Here is an 11,065-nt window from a genome sequence, read left to right as displayed (position 1 = left end):
TATCAATGGAAACAGTTGGAATAGTCATCATGTACATTAGTTCTTCAAACATCTTCAGTTGCTTTCATGCACACTTTTTTTTTTATATGATCGAAGTCAAACCGACTGATTATTGATTTGTTTACATGGAACAGCTGTGCAACACGCACGCAGGCAAGAGTGAGTGAGTTACTATGGTTACTATATGAACACAAGTGGTCAGCTGGACACATTTGGAGACGCATGATAGAGGTGTCAACGATGATGTGTCTCGCTGTCCACTTGGGATCTGATCGCCCAAAACGCATTTTAAAACCAAGTCTAACCAGGGTCAAACACTGCTCAACTGGCTAGCCTCTTCACCCTGAAGTCACCCAGTATCTCATAACATAATGTTTCAAAAGGAACGGTGACTAATGCTGGGCTCACACTACAGGATATTTAAAATCCTAACAGATTTCTAAATCGGGTTACATCACGCACATAAGGAGAATCTTAACAGATATTGTTCTTGCGCATCTCAAACAAGCACACACAGCAAGATTTGAAAATAACGTCTCATCACACACTACAGGATCTTATCGTGCCCGAGGGAGCAACGAACCACTGGTCTCGCCTGTCTCACTTGTAAAGTCGAGACGTAATAATCTTAAATATCAAACATGTTTGATATTATCGGGGCCGCCCCGATGGTTCTGCGAGTCAATCGGGAGGTATAAGATTGGATCTGTAAACCCCTCACATTACAAGATCATCTGGGCCGATCATCGGCCCCGACCAACTTTCCAGACCAGATTTCTCCGATTGTCGGGAGGGGTGAATCGGGGATAAATCAGCCCAAAAATCCTGTAGTCTAAGCCCCGCTTAAAGTGACATCATAAAGTGACTGCATTTACTGTAGATCTGTGAGTAAGACATCATTAGTAAAAAGGAAATTGTGGTGCATTAGCGTGAGGAAAAACAGAAGAGCAACTGATGACTGAGAATGAATGCAGGATGTGATCAGAATTGCAACAAGAACAGTCCGACTCCACAAGTGAGTAATGTAAGCTATAGGGGAAACTACATATAAACATGGGGGCATCTGAAGTAGATGTACAATGTGGGCTAGTTGATTCATGCTTGGCAAGAAAAACACTTTTAATGTGCTGCCTGCGAGTACGAGTTAGTCTGACAGCTGTCCCGACTCCCGCGGTCTCCCCTCAGCCTCACGTTAGACATATGGGGGGAAAAGGAGGAACGAATCTCATGTTTGAATCAGCGAATCTGATTCGACTCTCAAAATTCAGTCGGGGACTGTGGTAGGAACTTCTTGTGTGTGTGATGTGTACGTGTGTGTAAGTGTATGCTAAGTGTGCATGTGTCAGTGTTGTCCAGTAATGAAGGAGGCATGTTAGCCGGTCCGTTTCCCAGCAGTAGGGAGTGGTTGGTGGGGGGTGATGGTTACACAGATGGAGTGTGTGATCGTAATTTAACTGATCTAGTCAAAAGGATTTACCAAGATTCGTTCAAAAGGTTAAGTCTGGTTTATTGTGAAAAGCATACGAGCGCAAGGACTTCCTGAAAACGCAACAAGGGTGGTTTAGTCAGCGAAGTGCCCGTTTGGTCTTCTGCTGTGGCTTATATGCAGTCAAACCACAGGTAAGGTCCTTCCAGGATGTGATTGGCTACTGCATTGTACATCATATGAAATGGCAGGCGTGGCCAAGAGTACAGACATGTGACATGAGAAAAAGGGCGGCAATTGGGGACAAAGGATGGTTATTCTATTGTAGACAGATGGCCTTCTCTGGAAGCCATTTTGTATGTTAGCACAGCTATGTGAATATTTGGGGGAGGTGATGAATTACAAGAGAAGTGAGAGGACAAAGGTTTAAGGTGTTTGGATGTAAATTCCTGAACAAGTGCCTCCAAGGTTATGATGCTAGCAGTCTTTGAAAAACTATCCAGGTATTGCCTGACGTTTCATCCTCTCCTTCCCTACTTTGACCTCCCTCCTCCCCCTCTCTCCCCCCCCCCCCCCCCTCCAGGCTATTCGTGACGGTGTGATCGAGGCCAGTATCAACCATGATAAGGGCTACGTCCAGTCTAAGGAGACCATGGACATCTACGGTACCAGGGAGCCACAGTTGGCCTTCCACCAGAGGATCTCCTTCTGCCTGGACATCCACAACATGTCCGTCAAGGTGGGCCAACACTCCCGGTCACCACGCCCTCGCTCTGGGTTTTCTAACCCCCACATCGTCTCCCTGTAGGCCAGGGAGTATAGACTAGCCCCGCGGACCCTTTCCTGTCCTGTCCTATCCTGTCCTGTCCTGTCCTTACACTTGTCCATTGTTATATTACTGTAAGCACCACGGGTCGAAAAAAGTCTCTCATCTCTTTCTCTCTCATCTCTCCAGGCCATGAGGTTTCCCCCCAAGGCCTACAACAAGGACCTGGAGTCAGCCGAGGTAAGATGCCGTCCCTTCGACGCGCTACCCCTGACCATCTCTCACCCCTGACCATCTCTCACCCCTGACCCCTCTCACCCCTGACCACCTCTCACCCCTGACCTCCTCTCACCCCTGACCATCTCTCACCCCTGACCTCCTCTCACCCCTGACCACCTCTCACCCCTGACCTCCTCTCACCCCTGACCATCTCTCACCCCTGACCTCCTCTCACCCCTGACCACCTCTCACCCCTGACCACCTCTCACCCCTGACCTCCTCTCACCCCTGACCTCCTCTCACCCCTGACCACCTCTCACCCCTGACCTCCTCTCACCCCTGACCACCTCTCACCCCTGACCACCTCTCACCCCTGACCACCTCTCACCCCTGACCACCTCTCACCCCTGACCTCCTCTCACCCCTGACCACCTCTCACCCCTGACCACCTCTCACCCCTGACCATCTCTCACCCCTGACCGCCTCTCACCCCTGACCTCCTCTCACCCCTGACCTCCTCTCACCCCTGACCTCCTCTCACCCCTGACCTCCTCTCACCCGTGACCACCTCTCACCCCTGACCTCCTCTCACCCCTGACCTCCTCTCACCCCTGACCTCCTCTCACCCCTGACCTCCTCTCACCCCTGACCTCCTCTCACCCCTGACCACCTCTCACCCCTGACCTCCTCTCACCCCTGACCACCTCTCACCCCTGACCACCTCTCACCCCTGACCTCCTCTCACCCCTTACCACCTCTCACCCCTGACCACCTCTCACCCCTGACCTCCTCTCACCCCTGACCACCTCTCACCCCTGACCACGGCAGGACAAAGCCACAGAACCTTCCATTCCTTTCAGTGGAAGCGAGACCAACGCCGGTCTCACCCTTCAGGATTTGTAAAATCCTGATCCATTTCCAAATCGGGTTGTAAGCATCCCACACATAAGGAGAATCTTATGAGATGTTCTTCTCTGGAATTTCAAACGTGCCCACAAGACAAGATTTGAAACTAACGGCTCATCACACACTGCAGGATATTATGGCGCCCGAGGGAGCGACAGACCGCTGGTCTCGTGATGAGTCTGAGCTGATCGGGAGGTTTAAGATTGGATAACCCCTCACATTAGAATCCCCATGCAGATGAGAGCGAAGATTCGCTATCAATGAGCCAATCACAGGGAAATGTGTATGGTTCTGGAATGTCTTCCGTTCTGTGAAAATAATCAACTTTAATTCCATCAAAGTTCTGTTTAGAGCATGAATAGAGGCTGTGATGGGTTTCTCTGACTTATACAACTGCAAATGATGCCCATAGGGACATTTCATTGGCAGTAGAATGGATGAAAGTATTTATAATACACATTTGTATCCATTTATTGCACCGACACCTTCATACAAACTTGCTACGCTCAAAACCTTGATGCACAACCGAACATGCTGCTATTTGCTGCCAACATGCCCACAAGCAAACTAATCCAGGCGGTGCTAGCGTTTCAACGGGACATTTTTGCGTGTCATGTGACCTCAGTGTAACGTGATGTAAGCTAGCAGGATAGACTGCTTTTTCAACCTCCGAACCTCCCCCTCTCCCCCCACACAGCTACACTCCAGTCCTGGGGGTAGACAGTGATCTGGGGGTAGACAGTGATCTGGGGGTAGACGGTGATCTGGGGGTAGACGGTGATCTGGGAGTAGACGGTGATCTGGGGGTAGACGGTGATCTGGGGGTAGACGGTGATCTGGGGGTAGACGGTGATCTGGGAGTAGACGGTGATCTGGGGGTAGACGGTGATCTGGGGGTAGACGGTGATCTGGGGGTAGACGGTGATCTGGGGGTAGACGGTGATCTGGGGGTAGACGGTGATCTGGGGGTAGACGGTGATCTGGGGGTAGACGGTGATCTGGGGGTGGACGGTGATCTGGGGGTGGACGGTGATCTGGGGGAAGACGGTGATCTGGGGGTAGACGTGATCTGGGGGTGGACGGTGATCTGGGGGAAGACGTGATCTGGGAGTAGACAGTGATCTGGGAGTAGACTCTGCGGTAGTGATGATGATGCCACTCATTCTGACCACAAGGGGGCAGGCAAGACGTTTTGACAAATGTTTTGCGAGACCAATTCCAGCTTTTCCAATTCCGTGTTCATTAGAAAATGTGTACTTTGAACGATCTACTCATTGTTGTGACGATGGGGATGTGTGGATTTCTAGTTCCTGACTGTGTGTGTGTGTGTGTGCGTGCGTGTGTGTGTGTGTTCTCCCTCCAGGAGCGTCGGGAACGAGAGCAGCAGGACCTCGAGTTCGCCAAGGAGATGGCCGAGGACGACGATGACAGTTTCCCATGATCCTCCTGGGCAAAGGAGGATGGAGGGAGAGGCCTTGTGTTGCTTCCGGTCGGATGTTGTTTTTGTTTTTCCTGTGCGGCCGACATGATAACTTTACTGTTATACACCAGTTCTCACCCCCGAATCCCAGATGGTCCCATCAGTACCTGCCCCTATCGCCCCCGTAGCTCCCTGTACCCTCCTCACCTCACAGCCACAACCCATCACTTCCTCCCCCAGTCAGGTCTGCCGCTGCTTCCTCGGATACGAACCGCCATGTCGTTGAGCTAGGGAGAGGGGACAGATTTGGCATAATTCTCTAACAGCCACCCGGCCAACAGAAACCCTGGCAGCCCAGTTTACAACAGCTGAACACATCACCTGAACGCCTTCGTAAGGCTGAACGGGAAGGATTGGACACGACTAATAACAGCTGACTGGCCAGTAGAATCTCACAGGCTCAACAACATGGGCCTAGCAGCAGCGGACACGGCGCTTGACTGGAGCTGGTGAAAGTGAAGAGATTGCAGCTGTCCTTAAAACGGGGACATTTTAGGCTCGGTTTGACAGTATTGGCTTTGAGTTGAACCAGTAAACGGTGTGTGTGTCCATCTCATCACCTAGTAGGAAAGGTAGTGGTGCGTCCCAAACATCTACTAGGTTTAAAACCCCTCCCTCCCACCCTCAGCTCTGTGTCTCCCCCCCCGTTCAGCTGGTGTTGCTCAACACTAGAATGGCACCCCGAGCACTGGAGTCTGTTGTCCATTTCACAATAACAAAAGACATTTCTCCGTGCCATTTCATCATAGCTCGGTTGTGGCTCACACCATATTCATAACTCCGTATTCATAACTCCTTATTGAGCCTTGGCACATCCCTGGATGTGTGCCCCCAGTGACATAGCCTCACTCGCGCACTCCCCCCCTTGGGACTAGAAGACATTGGAGAGATATGAGACTCCGTTCAGGCATGCTCGTATCAATCCAGTACTTCTGTTAACATCAGGGTGAGTGAAGGAGTGCACTTTTAAGAGGAGTAACGTTGAGAATCCACCATGGATCCCTTCCCCCACCTCCCTCCCTCCACACATTACAGGAGCTTATGATCATTGCGGAATGTCTTGCTTACTTCTTTTCTTTGCTTAAAGAGAGTATGAACCATTTGGCTTTGGTGAGGAGTGAGTAGAATATTGGTGCATGTTTTTGGCCATTATCAATATAAGGCAGGGTCGTGGTGTTATTAAAGGTTTTTCTATACACGGTAGCAACCGACTGCTTGTGGTTATTTCTAAAGCCTTTGATGCATTTCCATGTTTTTATGGTTTAGATTTATGGCATCATGCATGTTCTAAACGTTACAAACACAATCAAATTAATTGAATTAAACTTTAATTAAATTGAACTAAATTAAGCTTTAGCAAATGCTTTTAAACCGACCATTCAAGAACTAGCCTATTGAATATTGAATACATGTTTGGGCATTGTTTTGAACATTCTACGCACAAGATGTGGGTGTGTTTAGGGTATGCAGTCATACATTAATATAGTATAATCCCGAACTTCCTGGTACCGTCTGTAATGTCGTACTTCCCTTTTCGCGTGAGATGCAGTGAGGAGGGTGCGTGTGTCACGCGTATTTGAGCCTTTATTCGTAAGAGGAAACGTCTGTCACCTGGAAAGTCAGACAATGTTCCTACATTATGCAACGCCGAGTCAGGAAAAATGCGTGTCTTGTTGAATCTGGTCACGCAATGACCTGGACTTTCTCAAGTAATGATTATTCGTGGTAAAGTTTCAACCATTGTAGTTGTTGCAAATTGATCAGGCACAGCATAAGTCCCTTTAAGTCATTGCCAGTGATCTATTAAATTCGACATTATTCGACATTATAGCCACTTGTGCAGATTCCATAAACACACCTCCGGCAGTTTGCTTATAAAGGGTAGACTGCGCAATTTGCGTTACAGTACAATTTGGAATGTCATGGAGTGACGCACTGTCCGTCACTAATATTATCGCAATTATATTGTTGACATTAGTCTTTGTCATATTTCGTGAGCAAGGTAGATTTTCGTCAGTGGGAAATCCCACTTCAGTAGAGTATAAGTAGGCTTATCTCATTCAAATGAAAGATAATACAAGTCTTCATCTCTTGCAAACAGTCTATACCTACTTTCTCCACACTGACACGAAATGAACTATCTTCTAAGTAAGTAATAGTTTATTCATTTTCATATAGCCTAAAATACGATTAATTTGTGTATGCTCAGTGTATGTTGACAGTGTAACTGTGTTAACTTGTAATAACTGTCCAAAGCTGGAGTAAAGGGTTATTGACGTTACATTGTGTGAACACCGTGCCTCACTGTCGTAGTAAAACGTGGAGTGCTGTGGAGTCCATCCATGTCATCACTGGTCATTGAGCCTCGAATTCCTCCAGCTGTTGCGCGCGCCATCCTTGCATGTGGACTGTGGCGACTCTCGTGTGCCTCTGTCCAGCTCTGGCGCGGTCTGTAAGCCTGCCTGTTGCATCGATGGAGAGGTGACTAAACTTTTATATTTTCTCAGTTTTAGGCCTACACTGCTGTGTAGTTCTTCTGGTCTGCGCAGCACCCATGCCAGGGAATTTTATTGGCCCTCTTTCTGATGAGGCGGAGTTCCACAGAACTGCGGAGAGAGCCAAGGTCTTGGTGGAGAAAATAGTCAGAGAGATCCCCGCGGTCCACCAGGCCAGTGTCCGAGCGGAGGTAAGCGATGCTGCACGGTCCCAAGCCTCGTGAGACCCTCTTGAAACCGAGACCACTCGCAAACCATCTGGCGCGTCAGGTTACTACGACGCCGAAATATCTCTGTTTTCCTGTAACATGATCAAAAAGAAGTGCGATATTGCGCGCTTCAGCACACCTATTTTATCCACGCTATTCCGCAGGAATTGTAGTTTTATCCTCGAGTTGAGTTCATATTCACTGCTTGCTGACCAGAGATTTGAGGGTTGGGTTTAAATTCCATACTAGAATAATTAAGTGAGTTGTGTTTATATAGGGCTATCGCTGAAAGGGCTTGGCTCAGCTGATACGCAGTGGACAGAGGATGCCACTCTGGTGCCATCAGCTCCCTGCTGTTGCTTGGCTGTTGTATGAGAGGCTCTATAATCCATCAGTCCCAATAGCCTTTTGTCACCATATCATAATCAGAATTAGTTTTATTACCATGCAGTTTTTCAAAGTACTAGGACTTTGCTTTCAGCCGTGGTGCATAACATGGAGACTACAGTGGACAGGGTGCAGGGACGAGACAGGACAGGGCAAAGAGCACAAAATGGGAGTGCAAAAATGGTACACTAAGAAAAAGAACAATATACAAAAAGTAGTGCAGTCAGTGTACTGTATATACAGTGACTATGCAGAGTATACGTAATGTGTGTGTGTGTGTGTGTGTGTGTGTGTTAGATTTATTCTAATGATTAAGATAAGAGTAGTCGAGAATGCCAAGATTCATCTTTGCAAGTCCAAGCTGATTACTTTTATTCCAAATAGTTTACGAGTTTGCAAAGTTGGGCTCAAAGAGAAAAGAACATCCACCAAGAGCCAAGATCATCATGAAAACAGAGCATTATAAACAGTGTGGGTGTGACCATACCTGCATATGCAAATACTTCACTAGCCAGTTATCAGTGAGTAGGCTAGGTCTGAGGGCTGAAGTGAACATTACAGAGATCAGAGATAGCTGGGAGGAGGGGGCCCCTGGGGAGGTCTCCTGTCATAAAGCATGGTTTAGGCCTGGGGGTAGAGGGGTCAGGGCAGTAAACACAGGGCAGCTGCTCACTTTATAAGACAGGCATGACAATGTCTTGAGCAGAGAATACACTCGTTTGAATGTATCTATTACAGGCGTGATATGTGAGTGCGGTGCATCCTTTACAGTCAGGTCATGTGGATGTGTGTGTATATTTCTACAGTTGGGATGAGAAAATCCAGAATTAAATCTGCAGGGGTAGATTCACAGATATTCACAAACTCCTCTCCGGTGAGGGAAATCCAGGGCTGGTTGCAAAACATTCAATTAAACGGGAAAAAAAACACAGAACAGAGCACACCAATGCGCCATAGCAGCCTAACACAGCCCCATCTGTGTGTTCTAGCATGTCAACGGTATATTAAATAGTAACTGAATCATAATCGTCTCAGTTGAGGTGATGTGGGACCACAGCCATGCTTGGTTTGGTGAGGTTGAAATTAGAACGGAGAAAGTCTGGGAACATACCAAACTGGGAACATACCAGACTGGGAATGTACCAAACTGGGAACGTACCAAACATTTTGATCAGACCTGGATCGTCTAGTTGAGCCAGACGTCAGTCTGACCTGCCGTCCTCCTGTCCTCCTCAGGGCTTGACCCTTGACCCCGCCAGCCAACCGGGGAGCCTGCAGCTAATGGTGGTGAGCCTGGGCATCCCTGCTGCACCTGCACTCCGAGCCCTGTCTGCACACTTCACACTGGTCAGTGTGTGTGTGTGTGTGTGTGTGTGTGTGTGTGTATATATGTGTGTAAGTGTAAGCATTCTTTTAATGCTTATTGCTACTATGTATATTCTGTATACTGTATATTTCCCACTGCTGAAACGCCAAATTCCCTCCTACGGGGTTAAAGTTCATATCAGTGTGCCAAGTGTGGTGGTGTGACGTGCTCTGCGCTCGGCGCTGCCCCCTGCAGGAGACGTCGCTGCGGCGCATGAGCGTGGGGCTGCAGCAGCACCTGGGCCTGCTGGGGGTGCTGAGAGAGCGCCTGGCCCCCCCCGCCAGGGTGACCGAGCTGCTGGCAGACCTCCGGGAGCTGCTGGCCAAGGTCAACAAGGTGGGGGCCCACACACACACACACACACACACACACACGCGCACACACAGGCACGCGCACACAGGCACGTACACACCTGCACCCCACATCGGCTGCACACGCACACCGTAACAGAAATCCAAATCTATCTTTATCATTTCACGTCTGACACCAACCAGAGCGTATGTGGGTTTGTGAGAACCTGCTTCGCCAGTGTTCGTAAGGAATGTTACGTCACTGAGCACACAACTGCAAGTTTTATCTCAACTTCTAAACACTCGCGTTTGGAATTACCGGAGGAAGTTGGAAGTTAAAACTGTAATATGATTAATATGTGTCTTTTACGTGTTTTAGTTTCCAGATTAATCGCGGGCGTTAACGCTGACAGCCCTAATAAAGATAGATTGGAATTTCTCTATTATAACACACACACACACAGGCATGCCCATACATGTTGACACACCTACACCTTGTGTACACAACACACACACACACGTCTTAGGCAAACACACTTATACTTCGACATCATGTCCCACTTTATCATAACCTTCACTCTAACACCCTTGTGTGTGTGTGTGTGTGTGTGTGTGTGTGTGTGTGTGTGCGCGCGCGTGTGTGTGTGTGCGTGCGTGCGCGCGCGTGCGCGTGCGTGTGTGTGTGTGTGTTTGTGTGTGTGCAGCTGCAGGAGCTGGCTGGGCAGAGCGTCACGCCGCTGGCGGAGGAGGGGTCAGGTCTGGCCGCTCGCCTGGCTGGAGAGTACCAGGTCCAGGTTGCCGCTCACCTCACCCTGCTGCAGCTCCGCACCTTCAGCCAGGACCTGGCGCGCAGCCTGCGCAACATCCACACCTCCAGGACCCAGGGCTGACCCTCCCCTCCACACCTCCCAGGGCTGACCCTCCCCTCCACACCTCCCAGGGCTGACCCTCCCCTCCACACCTCCCAGGGCTGACCCTCCCCTCCACACCTCCAGGACCCCTTAACCCTCCCCTCCACACCTCCAGGATCTGAACCTCCCCTCCACACCTCCCAGGGCTGACCCTCCCCTCCACACCTCCAGGACCCAGGCCTGACCCTCCCCTCCACACCTCCCAGGGCTGACCCTCCCCTCCACACCTCCAGTACCCAGGGCTGACCCTCCCCTCCACACCTTCCAGGGCTGACCCTCCCCTCCACACCTCCCAGGGCTGACCCTCCCCTCCACACCTCCCAGGGCTGAACCTCCACTCCACACCCGTCACTTCCACACCTCCAGGACCAGAACACAGCACATTCCCGCTGTACTGCAGCCAAGACACAAGAGTCATGGAGAGAAAGAGCTGTTTATGGGCTGGTTGGTTCTGGAGAGAAAGAGCTGTGTATGGGCTGGTTGGTTCTGGAGAGAAAGAGCTGTGGATGGGCTGGTTGGTTCTGGAGAGAAAGAGCTGTTTATGGGCTTGTTGGTTCTGGAGAGAAAGAGCTGTGTATGGGCTTGTTGGTTCTGGAGAGAAAGAGCTGTG

General features: G+C 49.7%; 1 protein-coding gene across 1 annotated transcript in view; it reads left to right on the top strand.

Annotated features, from left to right (window-relative positions):
- Positions 1 to 6,000, top strand: part of psmd3 (proteasome 26S subunit, non-ATPase 3) — a 12,664-nt gene extending 6,664 nt beyond the window's left edge. Inside the window, exons 11-13 of the mRNA XM_084449070.1 lie at positions 2,010 to 2,165; positions 2,382 to 2,432; positions 4,681 to 6,000. Coding sequence (XP_084305196.1) covers positions 2,010 to 2,165; positions 2,382 to 2,432; positions 4,681 to 4,758 — 285 coding nt within the window. The 3' untranslated portion in view covers positions 4,759 to 6,000. The remainder of the gene's footprint in view (positions 1 to 2,009; positions 2,166 to 2,381; positions 2,433 to 4,680) is intronic.
- Positions 6,001 to 11,065: the final 5,065 nt, after the last annotated feature.

Source organism: Borostomias antarcticus, assembly GCF_949987555.1.
Source record: "Borostomias antarcticus genome assembly, chromosome: 14".
NCBI classification, from domain to species: domain Eukaryota; kingdom Metazoa; phylum Chordata; class Actinopteri; order Stomiiformes; family Stomiidae; genus Borostomias; species Borostomias antarcticus.
This window is presented reverse-complemented; position numbering and strand designations above follow the sequence as displayed.